The following is a 20,495-nucleotide window of genomic DNA, read 5'->3' on the forward strand; positions in this document are numbered from 1 at the left end:
CTTCTCCCAGAGGGTTGTGAATCTGTGGAATTTTCGGCCCAAGGAAGCAGTTGAGGCTAGCTCATTGAATGTATTCAAATCACAGATAGATAGATTTTTAACCAATAAGGGAATTAAGGATTATGGGGAGCGGGCGGGTAAGTGGAGCTGAGTCCACGGCCAGATCAGCCATGATCTTTTTGAATGGTTCGAGGGACTAGATGGCCTACTCCAGTTCCTAATTCTTATGTTATGTTCTTATAAAAATCTATATCTGCCTTAAATATATTCAATGATCCAGCCTCCACAGCTCTCTGGGGCAGAGAATTCCATAGATTTACAACTCTGTGAGCAAAGAAATTCCTCCTCATTTCAGTTTTAAATGGGTGGCCCTTTATTCTGAGACTATGTCCCCTATGAGTGGAAAAATCCTTTCTACACCTTGTCGAGCCCCCTCATTATCTTATATGTTTCGATAAGATCACCTCTCATTCTTCTGAACTCCAATGTGTATCGGCCCAACCTACTCAACCTTTCCTCATAAGTCAACCCCCTCATCTCCGGAATCAACCTAGTGAACCTTCTCTGAACAGCCTCCAATGCAAGTATATCCTTCCTTAAATAGGGAGACCAAAACTGTACGCAGTACTCTAGATGTGGCCTGTACAGTTGTAGCAGGACTTCTCTGCTTTTATAATTCATCCCCCTTGCAATAAAGGCCATTTGCCTTCCTGATTACTTGCTGTACCTGCGTACTAACTTTTGTGTTTCATGCACAAGGACCCCCAGGTCCCTCTGTACTGCAACATTTTGCAATTTTTCTCCATTTAAATTGTAATTTGCTTTTCTATTTTTTCTGCCAAAGTGGATAACCTCAAATTTTCCTACATTATACTCCATCTGCCAAATTGTTGCCCACTCACTTCACCTGCCTATATCTCTTTGCAGATTTTTTGTGTCCTCCTCACAACTTGCTTTCCACAATTTTGCTGATCACCTCCCCATTGTTATAAAATTGCGAATCATCTGACTAATTAACCGCGAGTGGTGGTGTGGGAGATCTGCTAGTGTATGTGTGTGTGTGTAAAAAGTCACACTTCCAAGTGTGCAAAGTAAAAAACAAACGCAGGCCGTGAAATTCCGCGAGGGATCTCTCCGTCGCTGTGCCTTTAACTCTGGCAGGAGACCGTCGGAACCCCAGCGAACTAAACGCCCATTATCGGCTGTAGCTACTTTTTCCCCTGGAGGTCCCGCCGGTCTTCTGCCGAAGATACTGTTGGAAAGCTCCCATGGAATTCCTCGGAGGGCTGTCTTTCCATTGCCAGAAATTTACAATCACCAACCTACTAAACAACCCCCCACCTACAGCTATTGCTGTCCCTCCGACCCCAGGGTGAAAGCTATTTACAGCAGTCCAGATGTTGCGATCTGAAAAGGGGATTGACCAGGTCACACACGAATGCGTCCGAGCAGCAAAATAACAATTAACATGCCGTAATGCTCCTGTTCTTGTAAACCAGTGGATCATCTGACTTTTCATAAGCGTGGCCGTGAGTTACACTATATAACTAGGGGGTGAACACAAAACAGGCGGGATTGCTTTCTTCACCTGTTATACCACACCCGAAGTTCTGTCCTATTGAAAAAAACAGAAATGAATATCGGGCGTATAACGGGCGACTGATCCGATTGCGTCCCCATCACTGTCCAATTTTAACATCCAGTATGTACTACACTGGTATGATCATATATTTTACATAACACATGGAGGTATAATGCTCCCGCGCATGTTACACGGCATGCGATGAAACATCCAGACAATTCTATACTTGTACGCTGCACTATCACTAGACCTTAACCGCAATCGCACCAGCCTGAACATTCCTCCGGACTCTCAACAACAACCTGTATTTATATAACGGCTTTGACCTACTGAAACATCCCAAGGCACTTCACAGGAGATTATTTATGCGATAATAATTTGACACCGAGCCACTTAAGTAGAAATGAAGGCAGGTGACCAAAAGCTTGGTCAAAGAGGTAGGTTTTAAGGAACGCTTTTGAAGGAGGAAAGAGAGGTAGAGAGGTGGAGAGGTTTAGGGAGGGAGTTCCAGAGCTTGAGGCCCAGGCATCAGAAGGCACAGCCACCCATGATTGAGTGATTATAATCAGGGATGCTCAAGAGGACAGAATTAGAGGAGCGCAGACATCTTGGGGGGTTGCGTGGCTGGAAGTTACAGAGATAGGGAGGGGCGAGGCCATGGAGGGATTTGTAAACAAGGATGACAATTTTGAAATTCTGATCTCCTGCCATAACTTTGGTTGAAATGCTGGAGAAATGGTGACAACCATCCTCCGGCTTGTTCTACCAGACTTCCCGCCGAAGTTCAGGTTGGAGATCTGGGGAGGATCCCCAGGGGGGTTGGGAATTCCCAGGGCCTCCTTCACAATGGGCAGACCAAAAGGTTACTTGCGCTCGACTGAACATGAAACAGGCGAACGGTACGGCCCTGCCCAGATGTCCAGCAGTGTCCGAACAAGAGGAAAGACGGGTTAATGTTTAATGGATGGGGGGGGGGGGGGGGGGGTGGGTAATGGATGGGGGGGGGGGGGGGGAACTGATGGCTGCGAGTCCTGACAGAATCATCAGCAAACTTGGCTACATTACACTCGTTCCCTTCATCCAAGACATTAATATAGATTGTAAATAGTGGAGGTCCCAGCACTGATCCCTGTGGCATCCCACTAGTTACTGTTTGCCAACCGGAAAATGACCCATTTATCCCGACTCTCTGTTTTCTGTTAGTTAGCCAATCCTCTATCCATGCTAATATATTACTCCCAACCCCTCTTATCCACCCTGCTCGTTACATCCTCAAAGAACTCCAGTAAATTTGTCAAACATGACTTCCCTTTCATGCTGACTCTGTTTGATTGAATCATGCTTTTCCAAATGTCCTGCTACTGCTTCCTTAATAATGGACTCCAGCATTTTCCCAATGACAGCTGTTAGGCTAACTAGTCTGTAGTTTCCTGCTTTTTGTCTGCCTCCTTTTTTTAATCAAAGAGGTCTTACATAGCATTACACAGTATTGCCAGCACAGAAATAGGCCATTCAGCTGAATAGGTTCATTCCACGGGCCTCCTCCCACACTTCATCTTCTAGAAAAGAAAAGGCTGAGGGGATGACCTGATAGAGCTCTTTAAAATTATGAAAGAGTTTGATCGGGTAGACGTAGAGGAGATATTTCCACCTGTGGGGGAGTCCGAAACTAGGAGACATAAATGTAAGATAGTCACTAATAAATCCAAAAGGGAATTCAGCTGAAACTTCTTTACCCAGGGAATGGTTAGAATGTGGAACTCGCTACCACTAATTGAGGCAAATAGCGTAGATGCACTTAAGGGGGAAGCTAGATAAACACATGAAGGAGAAAGGAAGAGGGTGAGATGAAGAGGGGCGAGAGGGGACTTGTATGGAGCATAAACACCGGCATGTACCAGTTGCACATAATGCCCTGATTCTGTGCTGTACATTTTATGTAACTATGTAAACACAGAAGGCGCTTATATAAATGTCCTTAGTGTCGGCAGTGGCTCAGTGGGTAGCACACTCGCCTCTGAGTCAGACGGTTGTGGTTCAAGACCCACTCCAGGGGCTTGAGCAATTAATCTAGGCGGACACTCCAGGGAGTGCTGCACTGTCTTTCGGATGAGACATTAAACCGAGGCCCCATCTGCCCTCTCAGGTGGATGTAAAAGATCCGATGGCATTATTTCGAAGAGCAAGGGAGTTATCCCTGGTGTCCTGGCCATTATTTATCCCTCAATCAACGTAACAAAAACAGATTATCTGGGTCATTATCACATAGCTGTTTGTGGGAGTTTGCTGTGCGCAAATTGGCTGCCTCATTTTCACAGTGACTACACTCCAAAAGTACTTAATTGGCTGTAAAGCGCTTTGAGACGTCCAGTGGTCATATAAATGCAAGTCTTTCTTTTTACCTCATTCAGGAAGTTCCTGCTGGATAATGGAAACTGGTGGATAATTGAAATTTCGCACATTTAGCTCTTCTAGCAATAACCAAGGAATGAACGGTGCCCTGGTTATTGCTGGGGTAGATTCCCTTGGGCACAGCGAACATAGGAAAATGGGGCGGAGAAGAGTCCAAGGGACCCGCCTACTTTCCCATTGATTAATTAGATTCACTCCCCCTCCCTGTATGCACTGCACCCGGGTGATCCAACAAACCCAGGTGCAGCAATAGGGAGATGAGGTTCCATTAGTTTTTTTTTGAAGGTGGGGGTTGTGCGGGGGCTGTGAAATTGATTCATGTGAAGCAGAAGGAGATTGGGGCTTGGTAGGCTGGGCAATGAAACAGTGGTTCGCCCAAGGCCGGACCAAAATATGGGCCGGGAAACTATGGATTTAAGGTAATAATTAGGATTTAGGAATCCCTGCATTTGACCTTCAAATCGTTCCTTTTGGAACAATTTCCAACAGGTGGATTCAAATCTGAGTAACTAAAGAAAAAACTTTCATTTCTATAGCGCCCTTTTACCTCAGGAAGTCCCAAAGTGCTTTAGAGCCAATGAAGTAACTTTTGAATTGTGATCACTGTTGTAATGTAGGAAACGCCGTGGCTAATTTGTGCACAGCAAGCTCCCACAAACAGCAGCAACATGATATGACCAGATTATCTGGGTTTTCTTTAAATGGTATTTGGTTGAAGGATGAATATTGGCCCCAGGACACTGGGGAGAACTCCGCTGCTCTTCTTCAAACAGTGGGCCAGGGATCTCGTACGTCCACCTGAGATTTTTTGATGGGGCAAGGGGGCAGGGGGGAGAGGAGTGCTGCGAAATTGACTGATGTGAAACAGAAGGAGATTAGGGCTTGGTTGGCTGAGCAACTAAGCTGCAGATTGCCCAAGTCCGGACCAAAATATGGGCAGGGAAATCGCGGATTTAGGATAATCAGGATAATAATTAGGAATCCCTGCGTTTGACCTTCAAATCGTTCCTTTTGGAACAATTTCCAACTGGGGATTTCAAAATTGTGCAACTAACGAAAACACTTGAATTTATAGAGCCTTTCATAACCTCAGGACAGTTTAAAGTCTCATCCAAAAGACGGCACCTCCGACAGTGCAGCGCTCCCTCAGCACTGCACTGGGAGTGTCAGCCTGGATTCTTGTGCTCAAGTCTCTGGAGTGGGGTACTTGTGAACCCACGATCTCCTGACTCCGAGACGAGGGGGCTAGTTAGAAAGCAGTCATTTTAAAAAAGAGAGACTGAATTTCTTAACAGGCTCCTGTTACATTTTACATTCCCTTGCTGCGCATTAGTAACCCTGCGAACTTGTACATCCTTATGACAAACGCGCCCGGCAGGTTAGGACAATGAATCGGAAAACCTACCACGAGCACAATGACTTCAGATCGTTGGTGGCTCTCGTTTGCCCCAAGGTTAGCTGCGTCACAACTGGACGTTCGGCAGGAAACCACCTGAACATCATGAGTGGATGGGGGGAGGGAGGGAAGGGCGAATGCAAAGGAATTCTGGGTGCCCAGCAATACTGCACAGCAGGTGGCGGGGGAATTTGCTGCCCATCTCCCCCTCGCCGATTGGCATAATTGCTACAGCCTGGCAGGTTTCCACTGGTCCGGGATCCTGAGGTGCTCCCGCTCTGGGGGAGCGGGGGAGGAGGAGGAGGAGGTGGCGAGGGTAAACTTGCCCCGTAATCGACAGCTTTCCACCGGGGCTTTCCACAGTTTTGAATTCCCTGGGAGGACAGACGCACCAACGTCATTGTCCTCGATCAGGCCAACATCCCCAGCATCGAGGCACTGACCACACTCGACCAGCTCTGCTGGGCGGGCCACATTGTCCGCACACCCGACGCGAGACTCCCAAAGCAAACGCTCGACTCGGAACTCCTACACGGCAAGCGAGCCCCAGGTGGGCAGAGGAAACGTTTCAAGGACACCCCTCAAAGCCTCCTTGATAAAGTGCAACATCCCCACCGACACCTGGGAGTCCCTGGCCAAAGACCACACTCAGTGGAGGAAGAGCATCCGGGAGGGCGCTGAGCACCTCGAGTCTCGTCGCCAAGAGCATGCAGAAACCAGGCGCAGGCAGCGGAAGGAGCGTGCGGCAAACCAGACTCCCCACTCACCCTTTCCTTCAACCACTGTCTGTCCCACTTGTGACAGAGACTGTAATTCCCGTATTGGACTGTTCAGTCACCTGAGAACTCACTTTTAGAGTGGAAGCAAGTTCTCCTCGATTTCGAGGGACTGCCTATGATATATGATATGACCGGGGCATGTGAAAGGTCCCCCCCCCTGCTCCGACCCTCCCTTAGTAGGACAGAGCTGTTGGTCTTATCGTTTTATTTAATTCTCCCCCTGTGGGGAAGTGTCGTTGTGGCACGTTTGAAGTCAGGAGCTCCTTCATAGAATCACGCAGCGCGGAAGGAGGCCACTCGGCCCATCGTGCCTGTGCTGGCTCTTTGAAAGAGCTGTCCGATTCATCCCACTGCTCTTTTCTATTTTTTTTGGGGGGGGGGGGGGGAAACGGGGGACGATTGCGGAAAAAGACCCTCTCACCCCAGCAGTGCAGCCTTCTCGAAAGCAAGACTGGGGGGGGGTTACCATCCTTCAATTAAAAACAAACTGTGGACAACATTGATGTCGGAAGCACTTGATACCGGCCTAACTGTGCTGTCTCAGGTTATCTAGCCTGCACCATATGAAGTTATCGCACCTATTAACTACAGCACGTTTACAATGTAAATACCAAAGTAGCATTTTTCCTCATGGAGTTAGCATTTCGACCACATTAAAACTATGTACTGCCACAGATACATCAGACAGTGGGGTCAGAGAAAAACGACCAGGAGAGTTATTGGACTAAACGTATTTTCACCGTAGAGAGGTTGACGGGAGACGCTTTGGGGGTAATTTTAACCTAATCTACCCGTTGGGGAAACTAACAGAATCTGGAGCAAAGCTGATTTTACCCCCCGCCCCGATGAAACTCTCCACTGAAGTCACTATCGGGCGGGCTGCAAAACCGGCATAACACCCGATCCGGTCAGTTTCCCCGACAGGAGGGGGTTAGCTTAAATATACCCCCCATGGACTCACACAACATAGAAGGCCATTCGGCCCATCGTGTATGTGCTGGCTCTTAGAACTCGCAATCCAATCAGTCCCACTCCCCCACTCTTTCGCCATTGCCCAAATACAGGAAGGTATCGATGAGGTGAAAGTAAAAATGTTACTTATCTTGGACGAGGAACATAGACTAGATGAGCGCAGGTACAAAATTCACAATCCTGGAGCCAGGTGAGAGACCAGAGAACCTCACCTCCCCACCTAGCACGCTCGACGTGCGGAATAAAATCCCGGAAAAAGAACGTATGTTGGGATTAACTGGCAATTTAAAGAGGAACTGGATCGATAGCTGTTGAGAAGGGGGACTGAGGGTTTTGGAGACATTTAACGCTGAAACCCTCACCCAGGCCTTTGTTACTTCTAGACTTGACTATTCCAATGATCTCCTGACCAGCCTCCCACCTTCCGCCTCCGTAAACTTGAGCTCATCCATAGCTCCGCTGCCCATATCCTGACTCGCACCAAGTCCCGCTCACCCATTACCCCTGTGCTCGCTGACCTACATTGGTTCCCAGTCCGGCACCACCTCGACTAAAACATTCTCATCCTTGTTTTTGATCCCCCCAGAGCCTCGCCCCTCCCTATCTCAGCAATCTCCTTCAGCCCTGCAACCCTCAGAGTTCTCTGCGCTCCTCCAATTCTGGCCTTTTGAGCATCCCTCGATTTTATAGCTCCATCATCGGTGACCATGCCTTCAGCTGCCTCACCCCAAGCTCTGGAATTCCCTGCCTAAACCTCTCCACCTCTCTCTTCTCCTTTAAGATACTCCTTAAAACCTAACTCTTTGACCAAGCCCTGTCCCAATATCTCCTAACGTTGCTTGTTGTCAAACTTGTTGATAACGCTCTTGAGCCATGCCTTGGGACGTTTTACTACGTTAAAGGCGCTATATAAATGCAAGTTGTTGTAGTTGAGGTGCAAGTATTAAAGCAATTCTGGAATCCGTGGTGGGGGAACTATTGTGGGGTTTAGTGTACTAGACACGTGGTATGAGTATTGGATTACTAAATGCACCCACCCCACACTGTGCTCCAAGAGGGGAGTGTTAGTGCGCATAGCAACAGAATATCAGTGTACAGAATCAAAGCCTGAAGCAAATGGTGAACACACTCACTCTTTGAGGCCGTACAGCCCCCCTCCCCCAGTGCATATAGTGGGCCCCCTCGTGCCAACACTATCTGCCCACTAAACGTGATGGGCGGTAAAACCCTTTGATTGAAGTCTCCATTTTCCGAGTGCCTCCCGCAATTGTTAACCGTGCAAACGGCCGTCGGGAGACTTGGGGCCTGCCTCAGTCGCCAGAATGCACTGTTAATTAGGAACAATTACGGGAGACGGTCAGAAAGCGGAGGACTTCGGAGAGCTTCAGTCAGCGGATTGCATCGACCCATCCACTTTCCAATTGCCTCCCGCAATCGTCAACAGCGCAAACAGCTGACCGTCTGACGTCCCACCTTAGAGCATAAGAAATAGGAGCAGCTCGGCCATTCGGCCCCTCGAGCCTGCTCCGTCATTCAGTAAGATCATGGCTGATCTGATCTTGGCCTTAATTCCACTTCCCCACCCGCTCCCCATAACCCTTGACTTCCTTATCGTTCCCTTTGCCTGAAAATCAGTGGAGCTTTTAAATCAGCACAAAATGGCCGGCGCACTCAATAGGTTTTAATTGACGCCTGTGGCGATAGAAAATAATTAGCGCTATTTGCCCGATACAGGTGACCGTGAGTGATAAGTGCGGAGTGTGTGTGCTAGCAACTGTATGTGGATTTTATTTGTAAAAAAAGCTCAATGTCCATTTGGTGATATCTACTGTGTTGGGCCAATGGCCCCGAAGTGTGGTGAAAGCAGCCTTGTGGCTATTGATGGTGGCAAGTTTGGGTGTAAGAGGGAGGCACAGGGGTCAGTCATTCACCTACCCTCTGTGCTTACACTAGCTCCTTCTCATATTTCTTTTAGGAGATAGTTGAATTTTGAGGAATAAGAAAAAACCACAAAGGCCAAACAAGCCCATCCCGTTCTGATAGACCACCATCTCGCCCGTCCCGCAAACGACTTGTATCTGGGTAACTCAACAGCCTATTGTGTCCCTCCATAAAACACACGAACAGAAGTAGACTATTCAGCCCCTCAAGCCTATTCCGCCATTCAATGAGATCATGGCTGATCTGATCATGGACTCAGCTCCATTTCCCTGCCTGCTCTCCATAACCCCTTATTCCCTTATCATTTAATAAATTGTCTATTTCTGCCTTAAATTTATTCAGTGTCCCAGCTTCCACAGCTCTCTAAGGCAGCGAATTCCAGATTTACAACCCTCTGAAAGAAATTTCTCATCTGTTTTAAATGGGCGGCCCCTTATTCTCAGATCATGCCCTCTAGTTCTAGTCTCTCCTATCAGTGGAAACATCCTCTCTGCATCCACCTTGTAAGTCCCCTCATAATCTTATACGTTTCGATAAGATCACCTCTCATTTTTCTGAATTCCAATGAGTAGAGGCCCAATCTACTCAATCTTTCCTTATAAGTCAACCCTCTCATCCCTGGAATCAACTGAGTGAACCTTCTCTGAACTGCCTCCAAAGCAAGTATATCCTTTCGTAAATATGGAAACCAAAACTGCACGCAGTATTCCAGGTGTGGCCTCACCAATACCTTGTGTAGCTGTAGCAAGACTTCCCTGCTTTTATACTCCATCCCTTGATGCCTTTGGTTAACAAAAATCTATCAATCTCAGATTGAAAATGAACCCCTGCATCAATTGCCGTTGTGGAAGAGAGTTCCAAACTTCTACCACCCTTTGTGTGTAGAAGTATTTCCTAACTTCACTCCTGAAAGGCCTGGCTCTCATGTTTAGACTGTGCTAGATTCCCCAACCAGCGGAATTAGTCCCACAAACCCCTCTTGTATCGAGGTACCTCAACAGCCTATGACATTCCCCTATCCCGCAAACCTCTCTCTCTCTTGTACCTAATCAACCTATTGTGTTTCCCCCCCACCAAATTTATTTTCCTTTTACCTTCTTCCCGAAACCATTATAATTTGTCCCGATCGCCCACTACAACTTTGGCGGGAACCCCCAGGAAAATGCGACAAATGGCCAGGTCCAATTCTGGAACCAAGGGGTATGGGGATAGTGCGGGAAGGTGGAGTGGAGGTTGACGTTCAGTCATGATTCCAGGCTCGAAGGGCCAAAACCTGCTCCTGTTTCTTATGTCTTCACCGGGATGAACTCCATTTTAGCCGGAGACACTCGATAGCAACTGGGAGCGGGAATCCTCTCCGATTCCCCCCTCCCCTTCCTAGCCCAGCTACGACTGAAGATCAGACTGAGGGCCTCCGTGATAGAAACATAGAACAGTGCGGAAAGAGTCCATTTCGGCCCACCGTGTCCGCGCCGGCCGACAAAGAGCCACACGGCCCTCGGTCAGCAGCCCTGACGGTTACATATAAACCTATCAACAGTGAAGGAAATGGTGATGGGTGTGGCTCAGTTCCAGGCTGATCAACCAGGGAGAGTGGCACTTCAATCACGCGGCAAGAGATTTGTTGGAGAAGCGGCAATGAATCCTTACTGTGCCCACATTTTAATCTTGGAGTTAGTCATTTTTGCTGGCTGAGTTGGATATTAACGGATTGGTGAGGAGTCTGGCGTGTTGGGAAATCGCTGGTGTGTTGGCTGCGATTTCCTGGCAAGCGCAGTTGGCTGGCGAGACTCCCTGCTGGTTGCACAGCCTCCGAAAATTTCCCCACCCCACTCAGTGTTTTATCTTGTCCGTCTGCTGGCCTGAAGAGTCCCTGTGAAATAGGTCTGAGCATTCTCCTGAGAGAGAGATCAGGAAGGCTATTTGTCCTCACAAGAAATAGGAGCAGGAGTAAGCCATTTGACCCCTCGAGCCGGCTCCGCCATTTAATATCATGGCTGATCTGATTATGGACTCAGCTCCACTTCCCCGCCCGCTCCCCATAACCCTTTATTCCCTTATCGCTCAAAAATCTCTGCCTTAAATATACTCAATGACCCAGGCTCCACAGCTCTCTGGGGCAATGAATTCCACACATTTACAACCTTCAGAGAAGAAATTCTTCTTCGTCTCAGTTTTAAATGGGCGGCCACTTAATCTGAGACTATGCCCCCTAGTTTTAGTTTCCCCAGTGAGTAAAAATATACTCTCTGCATCCACCTTGTTCAGTCCTCTCATTATCTTACATGCTTCGATCTTACCTGATCCATCCAGACAAACCTACACAGCTCCCCCCCCTCATCGCAGCATCCCACTATCTATCTCTCAGTTGACCTCAAAGGTCTGTTTTTGCTTCTATCATCCGATCCAGGTCATTCCAAATGCCTGTCACTTTGTGAACTTCCAGAGACGGCTCCCCCGTTTGAACCTGTGCCTCATTGTCCAACTAATACAACAACTTGTATTTATATAGCGCCTTTTAACGTAGTAAAACATTCAACGGTCTGCTTCACAGGAACGTAATCTGATGCCGAACCACATAAGGAGATATTGGAACAGTATCAAAAAGCTTGGTTAGAGAGGTAGGTTTTAAGGAGCGTCTTTAAAGGAGAGGTGGAGAGGTTTAGGGAGAGCATTCCACAGCTTAGGGCCTAGGCAGCTGAAGGCATGTCCGCCAATGGTGGAGCGACGTGAAGCACTGCCCTGGATTTACCCATCCATACACTTACCACTTGGGTATCGCTTAAGGTCACCCCATCAGTTGGCTTCTCCAAAGCTTGCAGAGTCCCCAAGTTTCACCTGCCTTTCCACATAACTCCTGACCTCTGACACTTGCTGATCGATCAGCCTTGCCTGGCCTGCTCTTCTCTGCACCGCCTCCATGGCTTCAACTCCGTCCTCATGTCTTGTGGCCAGAACTCAGCGTGGCGCTTCGAGGTGGGATCTGGCCAGAGCATTATACACTTTCAACAAGTACTTCCTTCTCCGACTTACTGATGTATCCATAAATGTCAGCATTCACCACTGTCCTCAGTCTTGCTCAACTTCACCCGTGCCTATTTCAACACAATTCAAGCCCTGGGTGATTTCGGAGGGCCGAGACTGCCTCATCAGACCCTCCCAACCCCCACCCTTTTCAGCACTTTATGTACTGCGGTCAATACGCACTCAGTTACGGGTTCCAAGGTGCTGGGTACAAATTAGGAACTGTCGGGGGGGCGGGCCCTGTGTCAATACTTCTCCAAGCCCCTACGTCACTGGGCCCACAGCAGGAAGCTGGCGCCCCCGTGGCACCCTGCCTGGGAGGTCTCACGGGACGGATGGTGATGGCAATGGAAAAGTGTCACAGTGGTTGCAAGCAGGGAGGAGGGGAGCGCAGTGTAGAGGGAGCTGCGCGCTGCATTCTAATTGACGTAGCTGACCTGGAGATTTCTTGATGCTAAAAGATGGGAGGGGGTTATTGAAAAAAGCAAAATGTTCTGTTCACCAGCATTGCGGTCCCACACTCTGAATGCAAACGATTTGCTCGGGTGCCTGTCGATTGTCACAGGCTGCCGTGGTGACTGGGTCAAAGCGCTACAGGGGGCCTGGTTGGGCGAGTGGGGCCGGCCACGCGCAAATGGCACCCAAAATCAGCGGGCAAATGATACCCTGTGCCTACTGACGAGCGCAGAAGTGCGGCGGTTGAAGGGAGCCTACAAACCGGCATGGAAGTCCCAACTCTCGGCCACTGGCTTGCCCGATGAAACGGGGAGGGGTTTCCGACGCCTCGCCCGGTGGTTATCGGTGCTGGTATCGGTTGGACCGCCACAACCCAACGGACCGCCCATCGATCCCGGGCGGCTGGCTGGGCTCGGCCAATCCCGACTGATACTCTCTCTCTCTCTCTCTCTCTCGCTCGCTCTCTCTGATGCACAAACACGCACATGAGGTTAGCTTATACAGGAAAATGGTACGGTACCACCCTTAGAAAGAAAATAAACACAGTTAACGGTAGGAGGGGCGGGGGATGATCGAGACCGCCTTGTCCGGCCTGCTCTCCCCCGCCCCCCGCCCCGTTTCTTTTCAGATGATGCCAGGGTTGAGGGCGGTCGCCCGTTGCAGTTTTTCGCAGGCGGCCTTGTGCCGCAGGAAGCTGTCACGCCACATGAACTTCTTGCCGCAGACGTGGCACTCGAAGGGCTTGAGGCCCGTGTGGATCTTCATGTGCTCGACCAGGTGGTGCTTCATCTTGAACTTCTTGTTGCAGATGGTGCAGGCGAAGGGGCGGAGGTTGAGGTGCATGTTGATGTGCCGGTCCCGCTGGCTCTTGTGGGTGAAGCTCTTGCCGCAGTGGCAGGCGAACATTTTGCCCCCACCCGGCCCCCCGCCACCGCCGGGCCCCCCCCCGCCGCCCGCCGAGGGCGAGGCCTGGGCCGCCCCGTGCCGGGCCTCGCCGGGGGGCCGGTAAGCGCCCAGCGGGCCGCCCAGGGCCTGGCGGGAGTAGCCGCCGGGGCTGCCGTCGGGCGCCTCGTAGGCCAGGTCCTCGGAGGAGCCGCAGTAGTCGAGCTGGTCCTCGAAGGCGGGGTCGTCGGGCCCCAGCAGCAGCTCCGGGCCGGCCAGGGTGCAGACGTCGGTGATGCTGAGGGCCTGGGGCTCGAGGCGCAGCAGCCGGCCGCTGGCCGTCTTGACAAAGTGGTGCTCGTCCTCCTCGCAGGTCAGCACCAGGTCGTCCTCCTCCGGCTTCTCCTTCTTGACATAGACCCAGCGCTTGTGCGGCACAATGCTGGGTGGCACGTAGAGCGGCCGGTGGAACAGGCTGTCGGCGAGGCAGCCCCCCTCGGCCACCGTCTCCCCGCCAGACTGCTCCCCCTGGTTGCTCGTGACCTTGTGCTCCGGCTCCTTGTCGTCCTCCTCCTCCTCGTCCTCCTCCTCCTCGTCCTCCTCCTCCTCCTCCTCCTCCTCGTTGAGGTCCGGCTTCGCCGCCGCCGCCGTCGCCTCCCCGCCCTCCGGCTTGACCTCCCCCGCCTCCCGGGGGCTGAAGTAGTTGCTGCTGCTGGGCGACTGGTTGTCGGTGGTGCGGCAGGCCCGCTGGCCGCTGGGGGCCGGCGGGGGAGGGCACGAGGGCAGGGGCGGCAGCGGCTGGCTCTCGCGCAGCAGCTCGGTGCACTTGTCCACCACGTGCCACATCTGCAGGAAGCTGCCCACCGTCAGGTAGCTGACGATGTCGGCCGGCAGCACGGCCAGCCGGCCGGCGTAGCAGGAGGCCAGGATGCTCTCGAAGGCCCGGGAGTCCATCACGCCGGGCAGCACCAGGCGGCTGGCGTTGCGGAACAGCACCTGGTCGTGGAAGTAGGGCGAGGAGGCCGCCAACACGGCCCGGTGGGCCTTGAACACTCGGCCCTGCACGTGGATGGAGATGTCGCAGAACTTGCCCTCCATGCGCTGCCGGTTCAGGTTCTCCAGCAAGCTGCTGCCGAAGTTGGGGAAATCCACGTACACCATGCTGCCCCCGGCGTCCATGGCTTCTTCGCTCCTGCTTGACAAGGGATAAGAACATCAGAAAAATAGACTTGCATTTCTATAGCGCCTTTCACGACCACCGGATATCTCACAGCGCCTTGTAGCCAATTAAATACCTATGGAGTGTAGTCACTGTTGTAAAGTGGGAAACGCGGCGGCCAACTTGCGCACAGCAAGCTCCCACAAAACAGCAATGTGATAATGGCCCAGATAATCTGTTTTCGGCGATGTTTGTTGAGGGATAAATATTGGCCCCAGGACATCGGGGATAACTTCCCTGCTCTTCTTCGAAATAGTGCCATGGGATTTTTTACGTCCACCTGAAAGAGCAGGCGGGGCCTCGGTTTAAGGTCTCATCTGAAAGACGGCACCTTAGACAGCGTGGCATTCCCTAGATTTATGTGCTCAAATCCCTGGAGTGGGACTTGAACCCACAAACTTCTGGCTCATGAGGCGAGAGTGCTACCCACTGAGCCACAGCTGACACTGAACGATGCTGGAAGTGTGTGTGGTGGGTGGGGCGTGAGGACAGTGGGGGTGCTCTGGTGCGATGCTCGGTCCCTCACTGTGGGTCCACACATGGGGACAGTCACCCAAGGTCAGGTCCCGATGGCCAGATGTCCCAGCTGAACATAAGAAATAGGAGCAGGAGGAGGCCATTTGGCCCCTCGAGCCTGCTCCACCATTCAATAAGAACATGGCTGATCTGATCATGGCCTCAACTCCACTTCCCTGCCCACCCCCCATAACCCTTTACTCCCTTATCGCTCAAAAATCTGTCTATCTCCACCTTAAATATATTCAATGACCCAGCCTCCACAGCTCTCTGGGGCAGAGAATTCCACAGATTCACGACCTTCGCAGAGAAGAAATTCCTCCTTATTCAGTTCGAAATGGGCGACCCCTTATTCTAAAACTATGCCCCCTAGTTCTAGATTCCCCCACGAGTGGAAACATTCTCTCTGCATCTACTCTGTAAAGCCCCCTCAGAATCTTATATGTTTCAATAAGATCACCCCTCATTCTTCGAAACTCCAATGAGTATAGGCCCAACCTTTCTTCATATGACAACCCCTTCATCTCAGGAATCAGCCTAATGAACCTTCTCTGAACTGCATCCAATGCAAGTATAACCCTCCTTCAATCAGGAGACCAAAACAGTGTGGGGGGGGGGGGGGGTGTGGAGGGGACAGAACACAGGATAGAAAGATGATGAAAGTTATCAGAAACATATAAGGCAGTGGTGGTGGGAGGGGGCACAATTTTAACCGCTGGTGTTACATCTCGCCCAGTATTCACGTTAACGGAAAGTAAAATTGGGCACGGGGGTAAAACCAGTGTTGCTCCCTATCCCAACGAGCGTGTTAGGTTAAAATTACCACCCTCCTGTCACAGGGACACGAGGAGGCCATTCAGCCCCTCGAGCCATTCTATTAAATCGCGGCGGATCTGTACCTCAACTCCATTTCAAAGACTTTGCCCCTTACCCAACAAAACTCTATCCATCTCGGTCCCAAAAGCCCCAATGGACCCCCCGCCAGCCTCAACAGCTATTTAGGAGAGTGACAGATTCCCACTGCCCTTTGCGTGAAGAAGTGCTTCCTGACATCACCCCTGAATGGCCTGCTCTTAATTTTAAGGTTATGCCCCCTTGTTCTGGACCTCCCCCTGCACCCCCCACCACCAGATGAAATCGTCTCACTCTATCCACCCTATTGAACCATTTTTAATACATCCATTAGCACACGCCTCAATCTTCTATACTCAAGGGAATACAAGACTAGTCTATGCAACCTTTCCTCATAATTCAATCCTTCAAGAAATTTATATTTCTTCATTTAAGAAAACTGAGATTCTAATTGTATAGCAAATGGTCCCAGAACTACAACAACTTGTATTTATATAGCGCCTTTAACATAGTAAAATGTTCCAAGGCGCTTCACGGCCGTGTTACAAGACACACAAAAAGATGTGACACCGAACCACGTAAGAAGATATTACAGCAGATAACCAAAAGTTTGGTCAAAGAGGTTGGTTTTAAGAAGCGTCTTAAAGGAGGAAAGAGGGGCAGAGAGGCGGAGAGGTTTAGGGAGGGAGTTCCAGAGCTTGGGGCCCAGGCAACAGAAGGCACGGCCATCAATGGTGGAGCAATTATAATCAGGAATGCTCAAGAGGGCAGAATTTGAAAAGCGCAGATATATCAGGGGTTTGTGAGGCTGGAGGAGATTACAGAGATAGGGAGGGGCGAGGCCATGGAGGGATTTGTAAACAAGGATGAGAATTTGGAAATGGCGGCGTTGCTTAACCGGGAGCCAATGTCGGTCAGCGCGCACAGGGGTGATGGGTGAACGGGACTTGGTGCGAGTTAGGACACGGGCAGCTGAGTTTTGGATGACCTCAAGTTTACGTAAGGTAGAATGTGGGAGGCCAGCCAAGAGTGCGCTGGAGTAGTCAAGTCTGGAGATAACAAAGGCATGGATGAAGGTTTCAGCAGCAGATGAGCTAAGGCAGGGGCGGAGGCGGGCGATGTTACGGAGGTGGAAATAGGTGGTTTTAGTTATGCCGCGGATATGTGGGTTAAATATGACGCCTAGGTTGCGAACAGTCTGGTTCACCCTCAGACAGATGCTAGTGAAAGGGATGGAGTCAGTGGTTAGGGAACGCAGTTTGTGACAGGGACCAAAGATAATGGTTTTGGTCTTCCCAATATTTAATTGTAGAAAATTTCTGCTCATCCAGGACTGGATAACAGACAAGCAATCTGACAATTTAGAGACCGTGGAGGGGTCGAGTGAAGTGGTGGTGAGGTAGAGCTGAGTGTCGTCAGCGTACATGTGGAAACTGACGCCGTGTTTTCGGATGATGTTGCCAAGGGGCAACATGTAGATGAGAAATAGGAGGGGGCCAAGGCTAGATCCTTGGGGGACACCATAGGTAACGATGTGGGCATGGGAAGAGAAGCCGTTGCAGGTGATTTTCTGGCTACGATTAGAACATGAGACTTTTACAACCGGTACAGAAAGAGTAGAGTTTCTAGAGTAGGCTGGTCAATATTGTTCGACAGGCCAATATTGTAACAGATGCTTCAATTTGGGGGAAAGAACATGCATTTCTATAGCGCCTTTCACCACTTCAGGATGTCCCAAAGCGCTTTACAGCCAAGGAAGTACTTTATGAAGTGCAGTCACTGTTGTAATGTAGGAAACGCGGCAGCAATTCTGTGCACAGCAAGCTCCCACAAAACAGCAATGAGATAATAACCTGATAATTTGTCTTAGCGATGTTGGTTGAGGGATGAATATTGGCTGGGACACCGGGGAGAATGGCCCTGCTCTGAGAAGCCATTCAGTTCCGCAATTGATATCCAATAAGAGACTCGCTCATCACCACCCAACTTGCAATGGTCAGCTTTGCCAGGATTGCTAAGAATAGGAGAGAGCTAATTAACCCAATAGTCTGCGACAAACCACCGTCAACACAAACCCAGACTGCGAGTTCAATAAATCCGTTATTAAAGGTAACACAGACCAGCAAGAAAAAAACGGGGAAGTGGTGTGTTTAAGGCTGCCATCCCCTCATCACATGGATTAAGCTTCAGTCTTACAGCTAATTACATCTGAACTCAATTATTCTTTATATAGACCAACAGGCCCTGCATTTAGATTCCAGTCTGTAACTCACTCCCAGGTATCCATTATTCTATATATAAACCACCTGAACCCCTGGATTAGATTCCAGTCTGTAACTCACTCCCAGGTATCCGTTATTCTATATATAAATCACCTGAACCCCTCGGTTAGATTCCAGCCTGTAACTCACTCCCAGGTATCCGTTATTCTATATATATAAATCACCTGAACCCCTCGGTTAGATTCCAGCCTGTAACTCACTCTCAGGTATCCATTATTCTATATATAAACCACCTGATCCCCTCGATTAGATTCCAGTCTGTAACTCACTCCCAGGTATCCATTATTCTAAATATAAACCACCTGAAACCTTCGATTAGATTCCAGCCTGTAACTCACTCCCAGGTATCCATTATTCTATATGTAGACTACCTGATTAGATTCCGGCCTGTAACTCACTCCTGGTTATTCATTATTCTATATATAAACCACCTGAACCCTTTGATTAGATTCCAGTCTGTAACTCACTCCCAGGTATCCGTTATTCTATATATAAACCACCTGAACCTCTCGATTAGATTCCAGCCTGTAACTCACTCCCAGGTATCCATTATTCTATATATAAACCACCTGAACCCCTCGATTAGATTCCAGCCTGTAACTCACTCCCAGGTATCCATGATTCTATATATAAACCACCTGAACCCCTCGATTAGATTCCAGCCTGTAACTCACTCCAGGTATCCGTTATTCTATATATAAACCTTCGAACCCCTCGATTAGATTCCAGTCGTAACTCACTCCCGGGTATCCATTATTCTATATATAAACCACCTGAACCCCTCGATTAAGTTCCAGTCTGTAACTCACTCTCGGGTATCCGTTATTCTAGATATAAACCATTTGAAATCCTCAATTAGATTCAAGTCTATAATTGGCTCCCATGTTATCCATTATTCTATATATAAACCACCTGAACCCCTTGATTAGATTCCAGTCTATAACTCACTCCCCGGTATCCGTTATTCTATATATAAACCACCTGAACCCCTCGATTAGATTGCAGTCTGTAACTCACTCCCAGGTATCTATTATCCTATATATAAACCACTTGAACCCCTCGATTAGATTCCAGTCTGTAACTCACTCCCAGTATCTATTATCCTATATATAAACCACTTGAACCCCTCGATTAGATTCCAGTCTGTAACTCACTCCCAGGTATACATTATTCTATATATAAACCACCTGAACCCCTCGATTAGAATCCAGTCTGTAACTCACTGCCGTGTACCCATTAGCAAATGAATTAGATCGGATTTTTGAGTCTGTGTTTTGGCAGCTGTGGTCACGGTGCCTCATGTCCTGAAGACCCGGCCACTTGGGATATGTTATCTATAAGTGCGGGCCTGTCACAAAATGTTCGGCATGTGTTCATGAAACTGTGTGCCTAGTTTCATCCTCCAGAACCAGAACACACACAAATTACACACACACACACACACACATATATATATATATAATATTCACTCACATACAGTTGTACTCAGATATATTACACACACACATTTACACACATATATACATACACATACGGATATATACACATACCTACATACACATGTACAGATATACACACATGCACTTATTAACAGATTTATACACACTCAAATATATGCACAAATACGCAGATAGAGATATACACGCATACACACACACATATATATATCGACATATATGCACACACTGGTGCAGAAATACATGCAAAGAAATATATATATACACATACACACACAGTCACACATATATACACACACAAATGAACCTATACACACACACACACATCCATCTACACATACATCTATATGCACATTTATATACATATACAAATATTGACACATGTACTCATATGCATGTATGCATTTGTAGACATAGACATACATATACACACATGTACAATATAGACACTATATATATACACACACACACACGTATACATACATATACACATAAAACACACGTGTATATAAACATACAAATACATAGCCACACACATACATATACATCTATACACACATCCAAAATGCATGTTTATGTGTGTATATATATGTATGTGTAGAAGACACATTTACATATGTACACACACATACATATACACATTTACATATGTACATACAAATACACATTTACATATGTATACACACATACACATGTACATATGCATACACACATACATATTTACA

General features: G+C 48.9%; 1 protein-coding gene across 1 annotated transcript; it reads right to left on the reverse strand.

The window, feature by feature from the left end:
• Window positions 1-2,628: 2,628 nt before the first annotated feature.
• On the reverse strand, window positions 2,629-17,926 carry LOC139229819 (zinc finger and BTB domain-containing protein 22-like). Its single transcript, XM_070861409.1, has 2 exons — window positions 17,885-17,926; window positions 2,629-14,636 (listed from the first exon to the last, which is right to left on the reverse strand). The coding sequence occupies exon 2, from the start codon at window positions 14,621-14,623 to the stop codon at window positions 13,187-13,189; it is 1,437 nt and encodes a 478-aa protein (XP_070717510.1). The 5' UTR covers window positions 14,624-14,636; window positions 17,885-17,926; the 3' UTR covers window positions 2,629-13,186.
• Between the last annotated feature and the right edge of the window lie 2,569 nt (window positions 17,927-20,495).

This window comes from Pristiophorus japonicus, chromosome 19 (genome assembly GCF_044704955.1).
Source record: "Pristiophorus japonicus isolate sPriJap1 chromosome 19, sPriJap1.hap1, whole genome shotgun sequence".
Lineage (NCBI taxonomy): Eukaryota > Metazoa > Chordata > Chondrichthyes > Pristiophoridae > Pristiophorus > Pristiophorus japonicus.

Excerpts from the sequence above, each read along its gene's own strand:
- LOC139229819 (XM_070861409.1), bottom strand. The coding sequence starts at position 14,623 with ATGGACGCCGGGGGCAGCATGGTGTACGTGGATTTCCCCAACTTCGGC.